This window comes from Candoia aspera, chromosome 2, assembly GCF_035149785.1.
Source record: "Candoia aspera isolate rCanAsp1 chromosome 2, rCanAsp1.hap2, whole genome shotgun sequence".
Classification (NCBI taxonomy): Eukaryota; Metazoa; Chordata; class Lepidosauria; order Squamata; family Boidae; genus Candoia; species Candoia aspera.
Genome location: NC_086154.1, coordinates 81101803 through 81129186, shown reverse-complemented (window position 1 = coordinate 81129186; position 27384 = coordinate 81101803). Strand labels below are relative to the sequence as shown.

The following is a 27384-nucleotide window of genomic DNA, read 5'->3' as shown; positions in this document are numbered from 1 at the left end:
CTCACGCTTCCCCAGCCGACCACCTTGGTCCAATTACAACAATGTCTGGGGGTCATTAACTGGGCCCGCGCATACCTTGCTTTAACTACACCCATGTTATCACCTTTATTCCAAGCGTTAGTGGGTTTGACAAACCCAGCTGACAAGGTATACCTTACAGAACAACAATTGCACGCCCTACAACAGGTCAATGCCGTCCTTACGACCCAATGGGTGGACCGTGCGCTCACTGACAAACCACCCTCTCTTGCCATTCTTTCAACACATCAATTATTAACTGCCATCATTGTCCAAACGTCTGATAACAAACATCTACATATTTTAGAATGGCTACACTTGCCACACACACCTAAGACATCCATCATCACCAGAGCAGCACAAATGGCCTCTCTTGTTGAGAAAGGCCGGAAGAGGATTAGAGCCCTAATGGGACTGGATGTTTCCACCCTGTACATTCCCCTTAAGGTTACTCAATGGGAACCCCTCCTACAAAACTCCACTGCACTGCAGGATGCCTTGGAGGACTGGTGTGGCCAGGTGTCATGCCATCTTCCCCCTGATCCTCGATTGCAACTGCTGCGAACAGTACCCTTCACACTAACCTCGCCGTTCGTTCAGCAGCCACTCAAGGAAGCCCTCACTGTTTTTACAGACGGCTCCAAAACCATAGGGGCTTGTACATGGCAAAATAATTGCAAATGGCATAAACGCCTAACAGGCCCACAAGCATCTGCCCAACAGGCTGAGTTAGCCGCCTTTTTGCTAGCCTTGTCTCTTTTCCCAGAACAGCCTTTGAATGTTATATTAGATAGTATGTATGTCACTCAAATGGCTGTGGCCATGTTTGATGCATATATTTCCCCTGTTACCCCCCCCTCTCTCATGACGCTTTTTTTGCAGCTTCAAACTCTCCTGAAGGACAGAACATCCCCTTTGTTTGTAGCGCATATTAGAAGCCACCAACAGCTACCCGGTTTCCTGTCCGAAGGCAACCACATGGCAGATGAGGCTTGCAAAATTATGGCCTCTTCCCCTCTTCCTCCGCCGCTTTCAGCAGGGGACAGCCATGCTTATTTCCACCAAAATAAAAAAGCATTGGTGCGCCAATTTGGCATTACATATCAAGAAGCTACCGCCATTCTTCAACAATGTCCAACCTGCAGTTTGCAGGCAAAGTGCATCCCTGAGGGAGTTAATCCCAGGGGTATCCAAGCTTGTGACACATGGCAGATGGATGTCACTCATTATCCCTCTTTTGCACCTTGGAAGTATATCCATGTATCTGTGGATACTTATTCGGGATTCATCCTGGCAACTTTGCAAAGAGGAGAAGCCACGAAAAACGTAATCAATCATTGTATTCGCACTTTCGTCACATCGGGATGTCCCAAAACTTTGAAAACTGACAATGGCCCCGCTTACGTCAGCACTCCCTTTGCTGAGTTTTGCCGTAAGTGGTCCATTACTCACAGATTCGGTATACCATTCAACAGCCAAGGTCAGGCTATTGTGGAAAGGGCTAACCAGACCCTAAAGAATGCCCTTGATCGGCAAACGGGGAAAAAGGCCTTAGGCCCCCCAAGCCTCCCGATGTTACAAAATATCCTTAATCTCACCTTGTTTACCTTGAATTTCCTTAATCTTACCGGTACCCCCCCTGCTACGGCTGCATCTCGACACTTTTCTAAGCCAGTAGTTCCCTCTTCCCGTCCCCTTGTTTATTTTAGGCAACTGCCCAGCCCTGAGTGGAAAGGCCCTGCGCAACTCGTCACCTGGGGAAAAGGCTACGCTGCTGTGCAACTACCTGATCGAGTGCTCTGGGTTCCTGCTCGCTGCATCCGGCCATATCATGGGCAGCCTCCTGACAAGCACCTTCTTGACCCTCCTTCTCTGTTATCTCTCTTCCATCTCTGCTCCCCTCACAACGAACCCTAAAACAACCTCTCTCATTCGAACCCATCGTTTACGCTACCCTGCCACCATTGGCCGCAGCTCAGCATCCAACGCCATGGAATGTCTTCAACGCTCTCCCATCAAAAGAAAAGGCACCTTCTGGCGCTGGTTTCGCAACAACACTCTTCTCCAAGATGGCGATTCCTACTCCATCACTTATCACTTTCGCCAAACTACCCTTGCTATCACCAACGTACAGTTGACCGATCTAGGACAATATCACTGTGAAATAACAAAATTAATTAAGGGGTTCGCCACCTCATCTCGCCTTACGCTCACCTTATTTTTACTCTCCCTTCCTGAGCCCGCCCGTTGGCAGGGACGACGCCTACTGGCATTTGACGCCCAGGGATCGCATCGCCCTTACAATATCACCTGGACAATCCGCGATGCCTTGGGACAGATCCTGAATACCTCCTTTTGTTATAGCCCAATTGTATCTTGTTTCCCTAACCTGTATTTTGACTTTTCAGAAATGCTTTTAGGAGTGACAGCCTACAGGAGGGTGGACGGCACCCCGCCCAGCCACTCCATCGTTAAAAGGTATCCCCTGTATGTGTGCCCAGGACATGACACCCGCCCTGACCACGTGCACGACTGCGGAGGCATAGCAGATTACTTTTGCAAGTCTTGGTCCTGCGTTTCCACCGGCCACATCTCCTGGACCCCTCCGTATAAGACTGATTACATCACTCTCACTCGGTTGAGAGAGGACATTGGGTGCACCACGACCAATCAGGGTTGGAATAAATGTAATCCGGTTATTGTACAATTCACTGCTGCAGGAAAAGCTCAGGGGAATGCCTGGGACTCAGGTATAAAATGGGGAGGTCGTATATATGCCGGATGGCCCGGGTTTCATTATGGCAACATATTCTACATTCAACGACAGGTCACTCTCCCTCAGTCCCCACCTGTTGGGCCCAATGCCGACGACATTCACTCCACCTTTCTTAAACCCCTCACCAAACAAAAAAACCCCCTTGTCTCTCTTCTTAACTCCTCCTTTTCCCTTGTTCACACCGCTTCTAACACATCTCGATGTTGGCTTTGCTTGTCTTCCTCCCCACCATTCTATGAAGCAGTCGGTTCTCCTGACCCTATCCGAAACTCTACCTCAGCCGCCTCCTGCCGCTGGCAAAACACCACGTTGACTATCACCTCTATAATAGGGCAGGGCTGCTGCCTTGGCCGTGTTCCTGCTAACTATACTCAATATTGCCTTAATTCTTCTCATGATCACTGTGCCCTCTATCTTCCAAAAAATCGCTTGAACATCAACGGTCACACCGGCCATGGTGGCTACGGTGTACTCTACACTACCTCTGGTAATATCTCTGCCCGATTGACAGGGCAATACTTTATCCCTGGGAACAACTCTGTTTGGGCATGTTCTTCTGGCCTCACCGCATGTGTATATGGTGATACCTTGTTACGAACTAACGCCTTTTGTATTCAGGTGCTCCTACTCCCCAAGATTTCTATCTATTCCCCTGACGAACTTCTCTCCATTTTAGAGCCCCCTCATTATCCCCTCAAGGCTAAGCGCGAAGTAGTGACTGCTGTAACTTTATCAGTCCTACTGGGCTTAGGTGCGGCCGGAGCCGCCACCGGTGTGTCAGCCCTTGTTGTCAATGATCAGAACCTGCGTCACCTTAGCGTTATCATTGACACTGACCTTCGCGCCATCGAACAATCTATTGTGGCGCTACAAGATTCCCTTACCTCTCTATCCGAAGTGGTTTTGCAAAATCGTAGGGGTCTCGACCTTCTGTTCCTCAAACAAGGGGGTCTGTGTGTTGCTCTAAAGGAAGACTGCTGTTTTTATGCCGACAACTCAGGAGTAGTATTGGACTCTATGAAAGAGCTCAATTCCCGTTTAAAAACAAGGGAATTGGAGCGCCAACAATCCATGTCATGGTATCAAAATATGTTTAGCATTTCTCCATGGCTAACCACACTGTTGTCCGCCTTGTTGGGGCCCCTCCTGTTATTAATTCTCGCATGCACCATAGGCCCCTGTGTGCTGGGTCGTGTTCTCCGCTTCTTAAAGCAGAGACTTCATATATTGGACTCAGAGGTATCCGAGACAAAGCTTGCTGTTCAACACCTGGTCACTGCTGTAGGTATGGAGAAATCACCACTCTTGGGATGGTCCTCTGATAGTGAATCGGAAATGGACAAGGACCCCCAGTCACACTACCCCCCGAGAGAGGACGCTGGGATGGGTCTCCTTGGACTGAAGAGTCCCTGGCTCCCCGACTCAGACCCTCTGGGGGAGGACAAAATTAAATGAAAAAGGTGGAATTGTGACGTACCTGACTCCATTACTGCACAGCTGGATTGCACGTCTCTCACGTAGCCCCAGAATGCTGTATATTCCCTTATAAGGGCATGACTTGTATTTCCCTATTCTCTTTGTACTCACTCCCCCGCCCTGATAGAACTGCTGAATAAAAGGAGGTGGGGGCGTGGCCCAGGAGGCAGTACCAGCAACCTCCTGAGATGTAGCGTGACTTGCCAAAAAAGAATCCTGTGCCTACCGTTGTTTTTTCGACCTCACCCTTGCGAGGGAATCGTTGGCTCATTCCCCCCCAGGGAATCCCATAGACCGAAGGGCGAAGGGCTGGTCGCGTGACGCGACAGGAATCAACACAGGATGAGATTTGCGAGTCAGTAGAAGTGGGAGGGGGACAAGCCAGGAGTGTGAAAGCATCTAGTTTGGACTATCTCTGGCATCTAAGGTCAATCAGCAGAGCTGTTGCAGACATCTGCACAGAACTGAACACACTGGCACAGAAAGGGGGGCTGCATACCAAAGAAGGGGGAGGGGGTTGAGTTCATTGGGCGTTTTAACTTGGGGAAAGCGCGGGAACTTCTATCTGCAACTTTTTCTCTGTACTGCACACTACACTCCATTAAAGAGATTTCTACTTAATCACATATGAATCAAATTTAATGGTAAGCTAAGTAGGCAGTCATCACACCCGTGCTGTCCTGGGGTTACAACTGCAACCAGGACTGCCATTGCTAAGCAATGTGGTCAAGTAATGTCGCGCTTTATGATCGCATCACTTTTGGTCCCAATTGCAGTCGCAGTCCGAGGACTACCTGTAAATCTAGGGCTGTCTTCTTTCTGGTCAGATCCCAAGATCAAGTGTTCTAAGATATAACCATCTATATTCCACAAATTTGATTTCTTGATCCTAACTGGATAAGTGTGCTTCTATTGTACAGGTAGTCCTTGTTTAATGACCACTCATTCAGTGAGCATTCAAACTTATGATGGCACTGAATGAGTAGTAGTTACGACCAGTCCTTGTACTTACGGCTGTCACAGTGTCCCGCAGTCATGTGATCACAATTTGCAACCTTCCCTGCCAGCTTCAGACAAGCAAAGTCAATGGGGAAGCTGGCAGAAAGTTGCAAATCACAGTCACTTGAGGTCCTCGCTTAACCACCTGCATGGTCTTTGCGTAACAGCAGCAACTGGGACTGCCGGAACTACTACCAGTAAGAGGCACAGCCATGTGGTTTTTTGACTTACGACCATGTCGATTAGTAACGAAGTTTCCTGTCCCAATTAGTGTTGTTAAGTGAAGACTACCTGTAAATAGGCCAATATGTTTGGGATAATAGTAAATTATATTGAAAATAGAGGTGCTGATTATCTGTGTCTGTCTGTCTGTCTGTCTGTCTGTCTGTCTGTCTGTCTATCTATCTATCTATCTATCTATCTATCTATCTATCTATCTATCATCTGATTTATATTACCGCCCCTCTCCCCCAATGGGGGACTCTGGGTGGTTAATGCCTTTGTATCAGCCTTTCTCAACCTTTTGACCCTGGAGGAACTCTTTATATTTTTCAGGCCTCGGGGAACCCCTGCACATTCAAGCTCAAATGTAGGCCACAAGTTACAAAATTATTATATTCGTTTCATGTGCAGGCCTGTATATATGCATTAACAGGGTTCTTAAACTAAAAATAAATAATGAAACTTACCTCTTTAATGTGAAGTTGCCCGACTTGGAAATAATTTTTTAAATAAATCTTGATCTCCCAGGGAACCCCTAGTGTCCTCTCGCGGAACCCCAGGGTGCCACAGAACCCTGGTTGAGAAACCCACCTTTATATAAATCAGTGGTATGCCTGCATCTGGAATAATGTGTGCAGTTCTGGTTGCTGCATCTCAAAAAGGATATAGTGGAGCTAGAGAAGATTTAGAGGGGGGCAACTAAGATGATCAAGGGCTGGAGCAGCTTCTCTATGGAAAAGGTGTGACATTTTTAGTCTAGAAAGGAGGTGAATAAGAGGGGACATGATTGAGATGCACAAAATTATGTATGTTGTGGATAAAGTGGAGAAACAGAAACTATTTTCCCCTTCCCAAAATACTAGAACCAGAGGTCACCCAATGAAATTAAAACCTGGAAAAATCAGGACAGGCAAGGGGAATTTCGTTTTTATACAACGTGTAATTAAACTTGGGAATTCGCATGAGATGTGGTGCTGGCTACATAGCTTAGCTGGCTTCAAAAAAGGGCTGGACCAATTCATGGAAGTCCTGGGGATCAACGGCTATTACTCTTGATGGCAGCATGACTGCCTCTGAAGACCATCTGCTGGGAGACTAGTGGGCTTCCTTGTGCAGTTGGCTGGCTGCCGTGAGAACAGACTGCTGGACTAGACGGGCCAGGGGCCCAATCCAGCAGGGCACTGCTTACGTTCTTCTGATCTGAACACTACACAGCCTCTACTCAGTTGCTATGTTGTGCATACATTTTGCTCCATGGCTTACATGGTGGAGAGCCCCTTGCCAATATTTTTGCTCCATTTTCTGCAGACCTTACTGAGGGTCAAACCCGAAGTGGCTGTCACTGCAGCAAGCCATTTAAAAACTAGTGTCAAATTTACTGAAGCTGTGTACTTTTCATTGTTGTTTATTGTTTATTCATTTAGTCATGATTCCTATTGTGACCCTATGTGAGTCACTAGTATCTGAGCAGATGGCAAAGTCTACTTGATCTTGTGTGGACTTAGAAGCTAAATCTGCTTAGAATTCACCTAGGAAACCTACAGAGAACACCAGGGCTGTAGGATAGCCTGAGAAGCCTAAAAGCTTTCTTCAGGAAGGCAGTGACAAGCTACCTCTGTATTTTGCCAAGAAAACTACATGACTGTAGTCCATGAAGTCACCAGAAGCCAAGCTTGAGTCGAAGGATACTTTTCTTACTTTAAGAGACTAAGAAAGGAATCGCAGAGGCAGGACATATAACTATCTTGCAAGTATGCATCTCTAGCCATCTGTACTTGGTAAGCTGTTAAACTTTTTATATTGATCTATAACTATTATATATTATTGCCTCTCAGTTGTATTATTATTATTATTATTATTATTATTACTATTATTATTCCTCAATCATAGGGTCTTTATGAACTGCAATGATTTTAATAGCAATAGTCTTTAATAGCAAGCCCTGCATGCTAATTTAGTTAGATAGTACCACTTGTACTTCTTTATCATGGAAATCTTTCCTCTGCTGTCATCTGAAGCCAAGCAACGGCAATCATAATTTCACAATGAAGATATATATAATTGAGGTCATTACAGGGAGCAACCTGGAATGAGCATCCTCAGAACAACACTCATTGATTTAGCATAGCTCAGAGATAATTTACATAGCAAGTGCAGGTCATAGATTCTACTTTCCTTGAGCAAGAGGAGTATGTTACGTGAAGAATTCCATTTGATTTGGAAAATGCTTTTTGTATCTTTAATTAGATTTTTTGAGTTTAAACTCTGGATATAACGTTTTGCAGTATATTGTTACTGCTTTTTAATTATTTTTCCCATTTGCTCACAGATATTTCCCAGTACATGAAATAGTTTTTCTAGGCTATCAGTAGATGTGCTTCTTATTAAAGAATGAAGATTATTCCATATTTTTTTATTTATTACGCTGATTGGCACAAGCTCGTAATGCATTCTGCCTCCAGTTAATAAAAAAGTATGAGCTTCACTCTGAATTTTAGTCTCTGTAAATACGTTCTGTCCTAGTTCAGGGTATACACAAGCCAAGACTTTTTTTCTTGGTATCTGCTGTTCCATCAGTCAATAAAACACATTTCTAATTAGGGATGTATGTCCCCATCTATATTTGTTCTCTGCTTTTTCATTGAGCCATAGAACTGTTCCATCTGTTGAATTCCATTCAACTCTGTGATATACATGTGCAGTTCATATGCATATGCATGCGTGTGTGTGTGTATATATATGTGTGTGTGTGTGTGTGTGTTTGTATGAATGTGAGAGTTAACATTTAATATATTAGATTTATATTCTACCTTTCCTCTAGAAATTCACAGCAGCATAAATATTCATCTCTTCCGCATTTGAAACCCGATACTGCCCCTGTGACATGGGTGCCATAGAAACCACAGTCTTTTGTACTATCAGCTCTACAGGGATGTTCGCCACCAGTTGATTACCCCCCTTTTATTTAAATTGCTGGGGTACTCGGATAATTTTTATCTGCATTATCTATTAAATAACCAATTTAAACAGTATTTTTCTGAAAGTATTTATTTATACTTCAAATTTAGTCACTGCCCATCTCACTCAGGGAGCGACTCTGGGCAGTTTACAATAAAAACAAGAATAATCATTAAAATACAATAAAACAATATTCTTACATAAAAGTACAATCCAAGACAGAGGTGTTAAAAAGATCTTAATTTACAGGAGCATCTTCAGGGTGCCAACCACCCCCAGGACTGGTTACCCCTCCTCATGCCCCATGCAGGATGGCAGAGCCAGGTCTTCAACCCTTTCCAGAAGGCTGGGAGAGTGGAGGCCTGCCTCACCTCTGGGGGAAGAGTGTTCCATGAGGCAGGGGCAGTGGCAGAGAAGGCTGTCTTCCTGGGCCCCGCCAAATGACATTCTTTCATGGATGGGGTCTATAACATAGCAAAATAACATAGCTTTGCCCACAAATGGTTTCCAATAGTTATTGATGTTAGGGGATAATTTTGCTTTCTTTGTTTTATAGAATGTATTTTTTATTGGTCAATTACCGAAATAAAGTTTTTGTCTATTCCTCTCTCCCCCAGCAAGAACAACCCTGCAACCTAATGAGAGTGCTGGGCTGGGGGAGAATAACTACTCAGAGCCTCTCAGTGAGTTTTCATGGCTAAATGTAGATTCTACAGTCCCCAGATTAAAACCTAAATCTCTCCATAGTGAATTATATCGGAAAGCAAATTAAATATTTGAGACTACTATTTTATGATAATCAAATTATCCAGACAGAATGCTGAAAAATGCCATTAGAAACAGTGGGATCTATTGTTCTCATTGTTTTATCATCAAGTGGCTCCAGTAAATGCAGGAATCCCTTTGGATTCAATGCCATGATGACAGCTGGCCAGCACCTACAGCCCTTTCCACTCATAAACTAGACCGAATCTGCCTGAATTATTAGCCATAAATCCGAAAACCAACAGTGATCTGGTGATAGGGTATATGGGTACTCAGTTCTGTAAAGTTTCAGATGACAGAAGTTCACATTAACACTTTTTCCCCCATTTTTAAAAATGTTTCCTGAAAGCAGGTAGGAATCAGTACTAATACTCTGACACCCCAAATTCTGGTTTCATGAAGAATTGGCCTAGCTTTCTGACACTGCAACTCAATGTTTGTTAGGATAATTCATGCAATGAATCTGGGGAACTGGGAGAATAGATAACAAGAAAACCACCACTACCACCAACAATAATAGGTTCAAAGAGATGCTCAGAACTTTTTGTCATAGGCATGAAATTCATGTAATGCTTTTTTAATTATGAGAAAATCTATTTTTATTTTTCTATGTACTTATATATATCAGCATATTGATTTTTTCTTAGAGCCTAAAAGGTATTGCTGAGGCCCAGGTCAGAGTCAAATAAAAAACCTTCCCCAATTGGGTTTATTATTTCCATCATGCATTCTAAGTGTGGGAACATAACTGAGCAAATATATGTGTGCAAAATAAAATTATTTTTAAAAGCTAAGAAAATATGCTAATCTCAGCTATAATTTGTAATTGCCATAATTCAATTTATTACTGTAATGTACACTCTGTCTCCTATAGGCTTCAAACAACGCTTTATAGTAAATTCTGCAGCCAGTTAGTCACAGTGTTTTCTGAGCCATAAAAGGGCATGACTGTATTTCTAACCATGACAAAGAATTTAGCATCTTAAGACTTTTCTGTTTGTCATTTCTTCATGAAGTCTACAGACTAGGACTTTTTGAGTTATGCTTAATCTTATGGTAAAAAGTATACAATTTATTCTGTCACCTTTCCCTTCAGAAAGTAAGTCTAGCTCAGGTTCTCTCAACATCCACATCTGAGCACTTCCTAAAACAAAAGCAGACTTTGGAGCTATTGTAGCTGCTTCTAAGAACAGCACATATCTCTACTTTCCAAAGATAAAGGAGGTAGGCTCATGGCCTTGGACTCTCATTTATAGGTTCAAGGAATAAACACTAGGGTTATGAGAGTCACTGGAAATCCTACTGAGCCTGTCAACCTGAGCCAGATTGATTTGAATGTTGACCCAATTCAAGAGAAAAGAGTATGTTTGCATATCATCAAATCAATTCAAAAGCATCTAATCTGAAATATGGAATCAATTATTTGATATGAAGATTAAGTTCAAAGGGCTGATTCAATCAAAGTGCTATGAATTGTACCTTCATTTGTTGTTGTTATTCATTCAGTTGCTTCCGACTCTTCGTGACTTCATGGACCAGCCCACGCCAGAGCTTCCTGTCGGTCATCAACACCCCCAGCTCCCCCAGGGACGAGTCCGTCACCTCTAGAATATCATCCATCCACCTTGCCCTTGGTCGGCCCCTCTTCCTTTTGTCTTCCACTCTCCCTAGCATCAGCATCTTCTCCAGGGTGTCCTGTCTTCTCATTATGTGGCCAAAGTATTTCGGTTTGGCCTTTAATATCATTCCCTCAAGTGAGCAGTCTGGCTTTATTTCCTGGAGGATGGACTGCTTTGATCTTCTTACAGTCCAAGGCACTCTCAGAATTTTCCTCCAACAGCACAGTTCAAAAGCATCTATCTTCCTTCTCTCAGCCTTCCTTATGGTCCAGCACTCGCAGCCATATGTTACTACGGGGAACACCATTGCTTTAACTATGCGGACCTTTGTTGTCAGTGTGATGTCTCTGCTCTTCACTATTTTATTGCTCTTCTCCCAAGGATTAAGCGTCTTCTGATTTCCTGACTGCAGTCAGCATCTGCAGTAATCTTCGCACCTAGAAATACAAAGTCTTTCACTGCTTCTACATTTCCTCCCTCTATTTGCCAGTTATCAATCAAGCTGGTTGCCATAATCTTGGTTTTTTTGAGGTTTAGCTCCAAGCCAGCTTTTGCACTTTCTTCTTTCACCTTTGTCATAAGGCTCCTCAGTTCCTCTTTGCTTTCAGCCATCAAAATGGTATCATCTGCATATCTGAGATTGTTAATGTTTCTTCCAGCAATTTTAACTCCAGCCTTGGATTCCTCAAGCCCAGCATGTCGCATGATGTGTTCTGCATACAAGTTGAATAGGTAGGGTGAGAGTATACAGCCCTGCTGTACTCCTTTCCCAATCTTAGACCAGTCCGTTGTTCCATGGTCTGTTCTTACTGTTGCTACTTGGTCGTTACACAGATTCTTCAGGAGGCATACGAGATGACTTGGTATCCCCATACCACTAAGAACTTGCCACAATTGGTTATGGTCCACACAGTCAAAGGCTTTAGAATAGTCAATCAAACAGAAATAGATGCTTTTCTGAAACTCCCTGGCTTTTTCCATTATCCAGCGGATATTGGCAATTTGGTCCTGAGTTCCTCTGCCTTTTCTAAACCCAGCTTGTACATCTGGCAATTCTCGCTCCATGAACTGCTGAAGTCTACCTTGCAGGATCTTACTGGCATATTGTCATGATCGCCATTGCGATGTTTGTGACATTGCAACGGCTCGCATGACAATACAAGAATAGGGGTCCCTGGCTGATAAGGCAAGGGCAATAGAGAAACACAAAAAGCAGTAATGGGTCTAAAGAAACAATGTAATGACTGAGGCCAGCAACCCAGGAGGCAACAATAAAAGGTAACTGACAAGAAATTGAATAACAACCGAACAGGCGAGGTTCGGAAGGGCGCGGCCGGGCTTTCAAGGAATTAGAAGCCTGATTGCCCGGCAATGGATCACCACCACACAGGAAGGTTATCGAGGCGATGCCCGGGGCTCAGGGGGCTGGACAACCTCTCACCTGGCAAGGACGAACTGTTGGGACTCGTGGGGCGCACCTGGGGTAAGGTGGGGTGGAGCGCTGACCGGCGTGGGCTATTTAAATCCCTATTTAAATTTCAGCAGGCATTACAGGCACATAGAATATACTTAAGATGACTGTCAGATGGGGCATCTTACCAAAAAGGAGGGATGATTTTTTTTAAGCACACACATGCAAACCAAATTTTAAAGCATTCACTCCCACAATCATGCTAAAAAAATTAAGCTAAGCATATTAGTATTTCATTTTTTTTCAATGAGCTGTCATTGATGTCCTCCTTCAGTTATCAGTTATGTTTTGAAGGCTTTCTAAATACAGATGTAGTAATTAGGAAATGGTTCCTGTGGTTTTACTAAATCAATAGAAAGGGTACCATCTTCTGTTTTAGAGCAGCCTTAATTAGCCTTTTCTCAAAAAACCATACATATATTGTGAGACAGGCATCTTCATTAATCTCATGCTCAGATTATTTTACCTCAGATAAAATCACCAAACATTTGGAGACACCAGCCTTGCTCAAGGATACCCAATGTGGGTCCACAAAGGTAAAGTCCTGTCTAACTAATCTACTAGTTTTTTGAGGGTGTTAATAAACATGTGGGTAAGGGCAAGCCAGTAGACATCATCTATTAGATTTTCCAAAAGCTTTTGACAAAGTCTGTTCATCAAAGACTTCTCAGTAAGCTTCAGAGCTATGGAATAAAAGGACAGGCCCAGTTGTGGATAAGTAACTGGCTGAAGAATAGAAAACAAAGAATAGGAGTAAATGGTTATTTCTCACAATGGAGGAATGTAACTAGTGGGGTCAGCCTAGGACTGGTAATCCATCTGGAATATTGTGTGCAGTTCTGGTTGCTGCACCTCAAAATGGATATAGAGAAGGTTCAGAAGGGGGCAACTTTCATTGCAGGGCAGCTGCTCCAAGCCCTTGATCGTTGGGGCTGGAGCAGCTCCCTGTGATGACAGTTAATGGCATTTTGGGTTTTTTAGTCTAGAAAAGAGATGAATGAGAGGGGACATGATGGAGGAATACAGAATTATGCATGGTGTGAATAAAGTGGACAAGGAGAAGCTATTTTTCTCTTCCCAAAATACATGGACCAGAGGCCACCCAATGAAACTAAAACCTGGAAAAATCGGGACAGGCAAGGGGAATTTCGTTTTTATACAATGTGAAATTAAACTTGGGAATTCGCTACCATGAGATGTGGTGCTGGCTACATAGCTTAGCTGGCTTCAAAAAAGGGCTGGACCAATTCATGGAAGTCCTGGGGATCAACGGCTATTACTCTTGATGGCAGCATGACTGCCTCTGAAGACCATCTGCTGGGAGACTAGTGGGCTTCCTTGTACAGTTGGTTGGCTACTGTGAGAACAGACTGCTGGACTAGATGGGCCAGGAGTCTGATCCAGCAGGGCACTGCTTTTGTTCTAAGATTTTATACTCATTTTGACAGAAAGAGTGACTCCTTTAACAGCCTACTCTTTTCTACCTTTCAATAGAATTTATATTTTTTTTATTTATATATCAAATTTATTCACCGCCCATCTCACTCAGAGAGTGACTCTGGGTGGTTTACATAAAATAGGAATAAAACATTAGTTAAAATACAATAAAACAATACAATAAAAACAATATTCTTAATAAATAATATGTTCCAAGAGGTAGATGATAAAAAGTTCATAATTTAATTTCCAGGGAGTGTCTTTAAGGTGCTAATGACACCCAGGGTTATCAAGGAATGTTGGGCCCCCACCCCCGAGACTTTCAAATCCCCTAAGGATACTTTACACACACACACACATACACACACACAAATATTCTTGTTGGAAAGAAAAGCACTCTAACTCCCCCATCTTTACTGAGAGACTTTTATCAATCTTATAGAATCATCTATATATTATCTCCTTTTTCAAATATTGTTGGCTTGAACCTTTGTCAGAGTTTCTTCTCCTTTTCATCTCACGACTGACTTGCCCACCCATTAATCCACTTCCAATCTTGCATGCCCTGAAAATAATTCCAGCAAAAAGTACCTCATCAAACAAGCTGCACAGGCTTAGTATTACTATTCTTTCAACACTGCAAACTCTCTCTTCAAAGAGATGTTAAATGCAGTTAGGTAAAGCCAGCTTTCCCAACTTTGTGCCCTCCAGAGAGAGTGGAGTAAAATTCCCAAAATCCCTAGTCAACCAAATCATTTCTGGGCTATGTATTTGGACCAGTTTATACGCTTAAAAGACTATGGTATGACAGGAAACTACTATGCTCAGTTCTTGCTAAAAGTTCATTTGATATTGTGCAAACAATTCTTGCTTTGTGTAACAATTATAAATAGGGTTGTGCAAAGTATTCAAATGAGGAGCTTCACAATGTGAAGGAGTATGAATGAAGCATCTGTCTAAATCATTAAAACATTTGTGTTTGTTGCAAGGTTCACAAAGCTGTTCCTCTTTGTTTCTGAATGCATGTGCATGCACAACTATTTTACTTTATTTCAAGTGAAGAAAGCACACTATGCTTTGCGTAAGCCTAACTACAAACTATTAGTGACACAACAGATTTCAGTAAGGACGGTGACAATTAAGAAATATGAATCCATTTAAAATTAATTGAATGTCTTGATGTTACAACAATGAAGACAACGCTTAGTTTCAAGGCAAAGTAGAACTGCATTTATGAACCTGGAAAGGCACTTGCGCAAAAGTTGTATGTATTATAATTTGTCCAAAAAACATGGCTTAAAAAGCCTGGTTTAAGATTATAGTGATCTTAGTCAATACAGTAACGTTGACCATGTTTTCAAGATTCTATACCAAATATTGTTAAATACTAAAACAATGCAGCTGAAAACAAAGGTTTTATCATGGTAATCCTTTATGTCATAATCTGAGATAGTCACCAGATGGCCCTGAGCTGGTAAGTCTAGACAAATATTATCAGGATTTTACAGAGCAAGAATTGCTGTAGGTACAGAAGAAAAAAAGGAGAGGATAGAGTATGTCCTACATATATATGCCTATATCTCCTATTTAACGCTGGAGTCCATTCAGAGCACAGAAATTTACATTCCATTGTGACTCACAACAACAAAAAGTAGTTACCTGATCATATGTACGAGCAAACTGAGGGGTGCCCAAAACTGTACAAACTGCTACATTCTGCACCAGTTGTAATTTCCGGATGGTCTTCAAGGGTCAATCAAGTGCATATGAGCAGAGAATTAAGAAAGAAGCACAAAATTACATCCTTGGATTTAATGGCCAAGCCATAGTTTGACATGGCTTGGCCATTAAATCTAAATGGCCAAAACATCTAACCAGATTTCAAACACTTAGCTAAAGATGACCAATGCCGTAAATCTTGGTATTAGTAGAACCATGCATGTTTGTCTAAAAATAGGGCTGGTTTCCAAATAAATGATTCCTGATTTGCATTGGTTTTGATCTTTTCTATCAGGATGTGCTCAGATGTTACTACTGGGGAACTACAATTTGTCACCTAAGTCATTGACCATGGTATTCCAGAGGGCTCTATCTTGTCTCCTACGTTAGCATCTACCTAAAACCACTGGAGAAGTTCATCCAAAGTTTTGGAGTGGGATCTAACAGTATGCTGATGACATACATTACTGCTCCCTACCACTTAACTTCAAAGAATCAGTACCCTTGAATGTTGTCTAAACTCATTATACTGGGAATAAACCCAGGCAAGATAGAGCTGCTGTTGGTGGTGGTGGTGGGGTAGAGTCAGAGATTAAGCTGAAGCCTGTTTTGGATGGAACTGCAGATTCCTTAACCACAGCTGTTTCTGGAGAATAGCACATTTGCACAATTATAGCTAGTACACCAAGTACAACCATTCCTGAGCTAGCTGGACAATTATCTCCATCTTGCTTTCGACGTATCTTGACTCCTGCAATATGCTTTGATGCAACCCTTGAAAAGTGCCCAGAAATAGCAATTGGTGTAAAATTCTAACAGGCGCAAGGTACAGATGCTATATTTATTACTTCACCTTTATGCAGCTCAATTTCTGAATACTCTGAATGGCATACAAACAAGATAAAATTAAAACATAACAAGCCAGTAATATAAATATAACAAGAAGGCCCTGATGTGCCATCCATAGGTGACAGATTATCAGGCATTCTGAAATCCCTCCCTGAAGAGCCATATTTTCATGACTCTTCAGAATATATAATAGAAAGGCCTGGTATAACTCTCAGAAGGTAGGCTGTTCAAGAAGCAAGGAGCCTCTGAGAAGACTCCAGCGCTGGGTCCCTAAATATGGCATTTCCTCAGGTTTGGGATCCTCAATCAATACATTATATGATGCATGTACCGAAATACCTAGCCATATGGGCATAATTTAAGGTGCTGGTGTTCACCTTTAAAGCCTGATGTGGTTTGGGGCCTAAATATCTGAAGGACTGCCAGTCCTGCTAAGAACACTGCCTGGTTACTTACGCAGTGCTTACTTACTGCAGTTACTTAGATTAGCAAGAAAGGACTTTCCGAAGAAGCTGTTACTGTCAGAAACTCAGCTATCTGGTATGCAGATCCCGGACTGTGGAATGCACTCTCCGAGCAGCTGTGTTTGGCTACTATTCCCCTCTGTATTTTTCCCACAACTCCTTTCACTTTTATCATTTCACCAAATATCCTTTCTTCATCCTTCCCATTAGTGTTACTCCATACTCTTTTGTGGCACGTTGCAACATAATACTTTTCACTCTGTTCCAAGCCGTTTTCACATCCTCTTTTCTTATACAGTGTCTACTCTTTTCTAATATTTTTCTTACATGGCTGATTTCTCTTTCTGCCATCATTCTACTTTCACTCTAGCTTCCTTTCCCTTTCCTTTCTTTTCCTTTCCGGCCTATTTTTCTCCAAGGTAACTCTTGACACTACCAAAAAAATCCCAAATCTCAGCAAAATTGGATAGCTGGGCAACAATCCACTGGCTAGCAAGGTAGTCTCTATTTTAGCAAATGTAGTTTGCACAGACTTCAGCAAAGGATCATTACCTTGTCATGGTGCTGGAGCTTGAGCACCTCAATGATGCCATGAGCTAAACCGTGAAGGGCCCCCCTAGACGGGAAGGTCATGACAGAGAGGTCAGACTAAATGCGATCCCTGGGGAAGGTAATGGCAATCCACCCCACTATTCTTGCCGTGAAAACTAAATGGATCAGTACAACCAGAGATATGTCGGTATACCATCGGAAGATGAGACCCCCAGGTTGGAAGATGGTCAAAATGCTACTGGGGAGGAACAGAGGAGGAGTTCAACTAGCCCCAGACGTGATGACGCAGCTAGCTTAAAGCCGAAAGGATGGCTAGCGGCCGACGGTGCTGGTGGTGAACGGCGAATCCGATGTTCTAAGGATCAACACACCATTGGAACCTGGAATGTAAGATCTATGAGCCAGGGCAAATTGGATGTGGTTATTGGTGAGATGTCAAGATTAAAGATAGACATTTTGGGCGTCAGTGAACTGAAATGGACTGGAATGGGCCACTTCACATCAAATGACCACCAGATCTACTACTGTGGACAAGAGGACCACAGAAGAAATGGAGTAGCCTTCATAATTAATAGTAAAGTGGCTAAAGCAGTGCTTGGATACAATCCAAAAAACGACAGAATGATCTCAATTCGAATTCAGGGCAAGCCATCTAACATCACAGTGATCCAAATATACGCCCCAACCACAGATGCTGAAGAAGCTGAAGTAGAGCAGTTCTATGAGGATCTGCAGCACCTACTGGACAACACGCCTAAAAGAGATGTTATTTTCATCACGGGAGACTGGAATGCTAAGGTGGGCAGTCAAATGACACCTGGCATTACAGGTAAGCATGGCCTGGGAGAACAAAACGAAGCAGGACATAGGCTGATAGAATTTTGCCAAGACAATTCACTCTGCATAACAAACACTCTCTTCCAGCAACCGAAGAGACTGCTTTATACATGGACTTCCCCAGATGGACAACACCAAAACCAGATTGACTACATCCTTTGCAGCCAAAGGTGGCGGACATCTATACAGTCGGTAAAAACAAGACCTGGAGCTGACTGTAGTTCAGATCACAAACTTCTTCTTGCACAATTTAGGATCAGACTAAAGAGATTAGGGAGGACCCACAGATCAGCTAGATATGAGCTCACTAATATTCCTAAGGAATATGCAGTGGAGGTGAAGAATAGATTTAAGGGACTGGACTTAGTAGATAGGGTCCCGGAAGAACTATGGACAGAAGTCCGCAACACTGTCCAGGAAGCGGCAACAAAATACATCCCAAAGAAAGAGAAAACCAAGAAGGCAAAATGGCTGTCTGCTGAGACACTAGAAGTAGCCCAAGAAAGGAAAGCAAAAGGCAACAGTGATAGGGGGAGATATACCCAATTAAGTGCAAAATTCCAGAGGTTAGCCAGATAAGGAATTATTTTTAAACAAGCCATGCGCGGAAGTGGAAAAAGACAATAGAATAGGAAGGACAAGAGACCTCTTCCAGAAAATTAGGAACATCGGAGGTAAATTCCAGGCAAAAATGGGTATGATCAAAAACAAAGATGGCAAGGACCTAACAGAAGAAGAAGAGATCAAGAAAAGGTGGCAAGAACATATGGAAGACCTGTATAGGAAGGATAACAGTATCGGGGATAGCTTTGACGGTGTGGTCAGTGAGCTAGAGCCAGACATCCTGAAGAGTGAGGTTGAATGGGCCTCAAGAAGCATTGCTAATAACAAGGCAGCAGGAGATGACGGCATCGCAGCTGTTCAAACTATCAAACAGTGGCACTCATTTCACATGCCAGTAAGGTAATGCTCAAGATCCTGCAAGGTAGACTTCAGCAATTCATGGAGCAAGAATTGCCAGATGTACAAGCTGGGTTTAGAAAAGGCAGAGGAACTAGGGACCAAATTGCCAATATCCGCTGGATAATGGAAAAAGCCAGGGAGTTTCAGAAAAGCATCTATTTCTGTTTGATGGACTATTCTAAAGCCTTTGACTGTGTGGACCATAACCAATTGTGGCAAGTTCTTAGTGGTATGGGGATACCAAGTCATCTTGTCTGCCTCCTGAAGAATCTGTATAACGACCAAGTAGCAACAGTAAGAACAGACCACGGAACAACGGACTGGTTTAAGATTGGGAAAGAAGTACGGCAGGGCTGTATACTCTCACCCTACCTATTCAACTTGTATGCAGAACACATCATGTGACATGCTGGGCTTGAGGAATCCAAGGCTGGAGTTAAAATCGCTGGAAGAAATATTAACAATCTCAGATATGCAGATGATACCACTTGGGTGGCTGAAAGCGAAGAGGAACTGAGGAGCCTTATGATGAAGGTGAAAAAGAAAGTGCAAAAGCTGGCTGGCAGCTAAACCTAAAAAAAAACAAGATTATGGCAACCAGCTTGATTGATAACTGGCAAATAGAGGGAGAAAATGTAGAAGCAGTGAAAGACTTTGTATTTCTAGGTGCGAAGATTACTGCAGATGCTGACTGCAGTCAGGAAATCAGAAGACGCTTAATCCTTGGGAGAAGAGCAATGACCAATCTCAATAAAATAGTTAAGAGCAGAGACATCACACTGACAACAAAGGGCTGCATAGTTAAAGCAATGGTGTTCTCCATAGTAACATATGGCTGCGAGAGCTGGACCATAAGGAAGGCTGAGAGAACGAAGATAGATGCTTTTGAACTGTGGTGTTGGAGGAAAATTCTGAGTGCCTTGGACTGCAAGGAGATCAAACCAGTCCATCCTCCAGGAAATAAAGCCAGACTGCTCACTTGAGGGAATGATATTAAAGGCCAAACTGAAATACTTTGGCCACATAATGAGAAGACAGGACACCCTGGAGAAGGTGCTGATGCTAGGGAGAGTGGAGGGCAAAAGGAAGAGGGGCCGACCAAGGGCAAGGTGGATGGATGATATTCTAGAGGTGACGGACTCGTCCCTGGGGGAGCTGGGGGTGTTGACGACTGACAGGAAGCTCTGGCGTGGGCTGGTCCATGAAGTCACGAAGAGTCGGAAGCGACTAAACGAATAAACAACAAAACAACAACAAAGCTTGCACAGAAGAGCTAAACCTTCTTGAGAGAAAACTGAGCACTGGTTGTGTTTGTCACACACTGGCCCAATATGCTAAAACTGACCAGCACTGTCTTTACTGTTAGAGGGAATGCTGTAAAGGGCACAGGTACACCTAAGGCTGGTAACTAGTTTACCTCTTCTCCATCTTACTAAAAAGCATTCGGTCTGAAAGTCCCAGAAATGCTGAAATGTTCTCTTTGAGGCTGGTGGGATTTTGTCATGAAGCAACAATAACCTAATGGCTTCATGTTCTTAGAGTTATTGTTAACACTCACTTTTCTATTTAAAAATGAAATCTTGTATTGTGGAGCAGTGTGGACATCAACTTGAAGAAAGAATGTGAGAGCAACTATGTAAACACCAGGTCAGCCCTGAGAAAGAGGAGGAGGTGAGAACGAAACTCAAGATTACCCCACCTTGATACTCTTTGATATTATTTATGAGGCAAAGAGAATCTCTGTCAGGTTTCAAGGTTCTCTTATTATACCCTGCTGACCTGATCTACCTCAAAGGGCTGACATGCGTCTAGCTATTAATTTCAGTGCAATTCAAGGTGCTGGTTACCACCTTTATAGCCCTACATGGCACAGGGCCAGGTTATTTGCAGGATCGCCTCTCCCTGAGAGTATCTGCCCATCCTATCAGATTGGATAGCATAGGCTCACTCCACGTCTCCTCCCTAAACTGTTCCCATTGAGTGGGATCTTGGAAGTGTGCCTTTTCTGTGGCTGCCCCTACCTTATGGAACACCCTTCGCTGGTGATCCAGCAGGGCCCCACCCTTTTAGCCTTCCAGAAGGCCATCCAGACCGGGCGTTTTACCCAGCAGCTGAGGTAGAGTGAGGATATTTTGGATCAGCTGCTGGGGCATTACAAGAGGATGTCTGAGGCACCGGATTTTGGTTGTGTTTAATGGTTTTATGGTTTTTATTGCTGTGGTGAGCTGCCCAGAGTTGTGTGTTAAGACGGGTGGCCATGCAAATCTTTTAAATAAAATAAAGTATTTAATTTTCATATGTGTTACTTTTTTCCATTATCATCATCACTACTCCAAACTGCATATAATGCAACTAAGTTGGGACCTCTGTCAATACAAATTGAACCTGCCAATGTCTCCTGTGACTAGAAGGATAGTTGTGGGTTACAAATCTATATGCTTTTATTTGTATCTGTCTGTTCCATGTTACTGAAACATTTACAATCATGATCAAAATTAGGTCAAAACAAATAGCTGTATTGGTGCAAGTAAAAAAGTAGACTGCTTGAGTCAAGCTTGATTCTTTGTGGCATGCACAAAGTGAATGCGAGATTAACATCCTCTGGAAGTTTCCAGATAACTGAATGACACCTTAGAAAATGAGTCAGAATTCCAGCTGGCAACCTACTCAGTACAATAATTGCCTGCAGCATTATTTTTTTAAAAATGGTGTAGAGGTGGATTTTTTTTACAAAAAACCTCCCTTAAATCTCATCAATTACACCCCATAATTTTACATTACACCACCAGAATAGAAGAGGCTAAATCATCAAGGGTTGCATGTTTCTACTAGATGAGAGATACCTCTACCAGATGAGAGATAAATTGCTTGGCAAACAGGATTTGTGTGTTATTTTGGTGTTAGAGTGCCTTGCTGCCTACACAGAGCAAGATTACATCAGTAATCAGCAACTTTTTAAAAACTCAGTCCTGTTTTCCTTGTCAATCTGTACAGTACACATGTGTGAAAACAGACCTCTTGAAAATCTATATGTCTCACTGGTTCACTTTTGTGTGTATGAATAAGATGCTGAAGAAATTCAGCAGCATCTCCACTGATCCAATCAGGCAACTTAAAAAACCCATTATGAGCTCTCCAGAAGTGTCTACTGTGCAACCACTTTAAAAAAGTAATTATGAAGACAAAAATGTTGTGGCTGCACTCATGCTACCTCTTATTAACTTCAACATGTGGCTCGCCAAGATGTAGTGCTTTGCAGGAAGATAATTCCTATATTCATCAGTGTATGATCTAAGACCTGAGGAGCAGAATTATGAAACACTGATTCTTAGACTGGGACAAGGTTTATTCTAGGGGGAGAGGAAAAATGTGGGCCTGCATGCAGACACACTATATCCCATTTATGACCCTAGGCACCTTGAAATCACACCACTGAATTTCAGCCCATTTAGGGTAGATTTAGCAAGGTCGTCGCAAGCAGGTGTGCAAGTTGTGCACTGCACAAAAATGCAATGACATAGGGGCCAAACACTGGGAACAGCAGTACAGGTAGTCCTCGAGTTACAACCATTTGTTTAATGACTGTTCAAAGTTACAACGGCGCTCAAAAAAGTGACTTACGACCAGTCCTCACACTTACAACCGTTGCAGCGTCCCTGCAGTCACATGATCAAAATTTGGGTGCTTGGCAACCCACATGTATTTATGATGGTTGCAGCATCCCAGGGGTCATGTAACTGCCGTTTATGACCTCCCCAGCCAGCTTCCGACAAGCAAAGTCAATAGGGGAAGCTAAATTCTCTTAACAACTGCATGACTCGCTTAACAACTGCAGCAAAAAAGGTCATAAAATTGGTCATGACTCATTTAATGACTGCAACTCTTAGTGATGGAAGTTCCGGCCCCAATTGTGATCATAAGTCAAGCTCTACCTGTAACCCAGTGCCACATTACAGAGCACCAGGTTGGAGGAAGAAGCCCATCCAGTTAAAAGTGCCAGGAAGCCACAGCTGCCCCGTGACATGACTTGATGCTCTGGCAGCAAAAAACGTTTTTGCACAAAGGCGCTTTACAGGTCAGCAGTGGTCCTGGGATTTAGAGCGAGGATAAAGATAAGAATAGGAATGGTTTACCTCCCGGAGCCATCCCTGCTTTTATTGCCCCCATTTTTTTTTTTAACTTTTCAGGTCATTTTTCTGGTTTTAAGGGAGCAATGAGAGTGGTTTCTCTCCCAGGGGCCTGCAGGGATGAATCAAGTCCAGTATTTCTGCTAGTCCAGCACATGTAGGCAATCTGAATTGGATGAGGCCTAAAACGTATAATGAATCCCAACAAGACAGTGGTGGGCAGACAGGGTAATGGATAGATAGCATGGATATATCTGAAACTGGTAATTTATTTTGTTCAAGATAAAGAAACAACAGCCCCAATCAACAGGTTCTGGCTGGGTAGGGAATTCTGGGAGTTGAAGTCCACACATCTTAAAGCTGCCAAGGTTGAAAAACCCTGGTTTAAACATTTAGAGTTGGCTGTGTTCCATCAGAACAAAACTCAAAACTGTTTGATTGTCCCAGCCACAGGAAACAATGGGAACTCAAGACCATGTACAAGGCCACAAGAGCAGCTGGTGTGGTAGGACATGCTGAATACTAACTGCCAACCACATTCCATAAAATTTGACCAAGGTATGATTTTTAAACTTTTTTTTTCTCCAAAACAGTATATTCCAATTAGTACATCTCTTTTATGAGTTTTCTCAACATGTTGATTCCTAAAAATCCATTTTTCTATGTGAAATCTGAAGGAGAATCCTTCCCTCTATCAGCCTGCACACGTACTTAAGTCAGCAGAAGACGTTATGCCTAAAGATCTGAGAGAAATGGGAATAAAATAGCCATTTGAACTCCTCCCCCCCACACTTTTCACCACGTTCTAAAAAAAATAAAGGTCTTAAGTTGAGCTCAGCTCTTGGGGTCTGTATCCATGCCATCATCCTGGCAGAGTGAAAGAAAGAATTTGTCACGGCCTCTTTCTGGCATGCAATTTGACTTTCCAGCCCTAGAATTCCCAGACTGTCCCCCATCCAAGTACTGACTAGACCAAACCCTACTTAACTTCTGCAATCAGCCAAGGTTCACACTCTGCTGCTACCTGCTGAGAGCACCACATCCTATATCAGTGTAATTTCTTTTCTGTATTGCCTTGGTCTATTTAAGTCATAGTCTAATAAACAAGAAGTGTGTAAAGTGTGAATAGTGAAATTTATTTGTTTAGCTTAAGAATGACAGCTGTCAAACTTTTCATGTCAAATACTGAACTCTACTTTAAATGGGACCTGGAGCAACGTCATGTCCATCTCACTGTCCTACCCTTGGAAGTTCACAGGGCATGTGTGTGTCAACTTCAAAATGGCAAGTACAGCAGGTTGCTGCATGTTTAAAAGAGGTGGGGCTGAGATTACCCAGTCACACTGATATTTTGACTACTGCTATCTCCCCTGCAGACCCAACTGCTCCCACCATTAGAAATACCAATGGTGACCTGAGATAAGGCCTTTTTGACATAGTACTCAGACTTTGGCATACCCTCTGTTAAGGTCAGTCCAGTCAAGACTTATCTGTTAATCTGGAAATTTATGAACAGTTGATGGCCTCTGGATCTTTTTCTGTATATTGAATTTCTTGATATTTAATTAAAATAATTTCACTGTGCCTGCCCTTTAGAACAGTATACCCCCTGAGGCCTGTGGCTCCAATCTTGTTGTCCTTTAAGAGAGCCTTAATGATTTAGCTCTTCCTAGAGACGTTGTGTGAAACTGCCATTGAAATTATATTGTTAATTGTTGCGCTTGCCCACCTGCCCTGCCCTTCATTTTTTTATCATTATTATTATTATTATTAATGGTAGCATTCGATCATGTGTTTTAAAATTTTGTCAGCCACCTAGTGATGTTGGTGAGGAGTGGTCTGAGAAATTAACATTATAAATGAATGAAATGAAGTTTGGAATTTATTGTTCTTTTAATAAAGGATGGAGTATTCAAATCATACATATATGAGCAGATGCTACATGATTCTTTTCGATGTATATAACACACACGTATGTAGTGTGTGAGAGAGATGGAAAAATGCTAAATGCTAATTACATTTTAAATGCCCAAGTAAATCGAAATGCATGTATTTACTGTATAACTTCATCCAGCCATCACATTTATCGAGATAAAGCCTATACATTCATGCAGACAGCCTTTGTAATGCAGTCACAGAGATCGCAGAGTAATGTCATAAATACTGAAAATACTTATGGGAATTGCTCACATCCGCAAACAAGCATCACTTTCCCCAATCCCCCACTCATGAAAGAGAAGCGGCAGAGAAAGCCCGTTAGTTTACAGATTTAAAAAGCACAATGTGGGTGAAATGCCGTGCGATACAAGAACAAACGCCTTTCCAGTTTTTGCTAATAAGGCCTTTTCCAAATTATCAGGAAGATATTCTGTTAAGTAAGGATATCGCTAAGGCTCAGCTCCGAAATATACCCCCTTCCAGAGATCTTAGCAATAATTAATCGGCGCCGCCGAAATGAAACACGGTACTGCACCTACGCAATCGCACGCGTGCCACGTGCTCAAGCACGCTTTTGCAACAAACTGCTTTCTCTCTTGCAAAGAGAAGCCCAGCGGTCCTTTGCAGACAGGGACATCTCCTTGCTTGGAAAGCCTCGTACAACATGGCCCCAGCAAGGCCCCTCCTTCCTTCGCCTTTGCACCCCGGCCCTACCTTCTCCATTTTCTGCTTCGGCGGCTTCGCATTTTCACATGCCCCTGCACAGGCATCTCTCTTGCCGCTTTTCCTGCCCAGGCTCGCCAGCCTGCTACCCACCTCCCCGACGCTGTGCAGCCGTCCCCCGGAACAAAACCACCAGCTGCGACCGATTCCTCCCCCCGCCATCCCCGCCACCGAGCGATCAGGCACCTCCTTACCTCCGTGACGATCGTGGAAAGATAAACCTCCCGGCTATACTCCCAGCCGTCCAGACACGTCTCCTGCTCCACTTGGCTAAGATCGACATCGCGGCCGGGCTCCAGACCCCAGGCAGAGAAATTGATGAGGGCTTCGAGGCGGTAGCGCCTGCACTGGCTCAGCACCTGCCGCCCGTCGCGCTCCTCCAGGGGGATGCTGGCGTTGAGCCACGCCGCGCTCAGGTTTGCGCTGGCGGGCACCCGGCACCGGTGCTCGGGAGTGCCGGCTAGGAAAACGGCAGACATGCCGTTGAAGCCATTGGGGATAATGCTGGCGCTGAGTAGGAAGAAGATGAGGCGCTGGAAGGGGCCCCACTCACCCAGGAAGGCGATGATCTCATCGTAATCCCGCATAGCGGCTACGGGCACAAACAGACGCCAGCGGAGGCACACATACACTCCCCCCGCCGGGCACTAAATAGAGGAGCCCGCGCTGCACCCTTCTGACTGGTTCTGGCATCCCTCCGGAGGTGGGCTCTCTCGCGGTCCGACTCCGCCTTTCTCGCGCTCCCCCCGTGCCCGCCCGAGCGGCCCCGCCCGAGATAACCTTCAGCTGATCGGAGAGGTTTCGCCCTGCCGGAAGGCGCGTCGCTTGTGAGCCCGCCCGGAGGCGTCCTGGTGACGACGCCTGGGTTTTGGGCGGGAAAAGGCATCGAAACACTCGTAAACAAACCTGCTGTATGCGGGCCTTGGGAAAGAGTGATACCCGCCGCCCCATCCCGCTCCTCTTGCTATTTCTCCCACCGAAAGGTCTTGGACTCCCACGAAGGCTCTGCGTGAGAAATGGACAGAAGTCAGCGGCTGTCTTTGCAGGATGGCATGCTTACTCATAGTTAGTTAGTTCAGCCAATTTTCTAGGCTCGCAGCACAATTGAGCCTTTAACTAACTAACCCATTGGGGCTGGGTTCATCCAAACCCTTAGATTAAAATGCGGTTAGCTAGTTTGCTGGAAATCAGCCATACTATAGTCAGTTATGGCAAAGATCAATTAACCACATGATTATGATTACCACCTGGTTATTAATTTTGATTATTTATTGTTTTATTGTAAACTGCCCAGAGTCGCTCTTTGAGTGAGAGGGGTGGTGACTAAATTTGAAATATAAAAAATTTAAAAAGGTTAATTCCATGACCCATGGTTAAGTTAAACATGGTTAAGAGCACCACATAAACATGCCCTGTTCACCTGTTATGGTGGAGAAATGACTAGAATTGCTTTGTAAAGGGTGGGTGTTGG

General features: G+C 43.5%; 1 protein-coding gene across 1 annotated transcript in view; it reads right to left on the bottom strand.

Annotated features, from left to right (window-relative positions):
* Nucleotides 1-26732, bottom strand: part of SLC22A4 (solute carrier family 22 member 4) — an 89216-nt gene extending 62484 nt beyond the window's left edge. Inside the window, exon 1 of the mRNA XM_063292331.1 lies at nucleotides 26108-26732. Within this exon, the coding sequence (XP_063148401.1) occupies nucleotides 26108-26500 (393 nt within the window). The 5' untranslated portion in view covers nucleotides 26501-26732. The remainder of the gene's footprint in view (nucleotides 1-26107) is intronic.
* Between the last annotated feature and the right edge of the window lie 652 nt (nucleotides 26733-27384).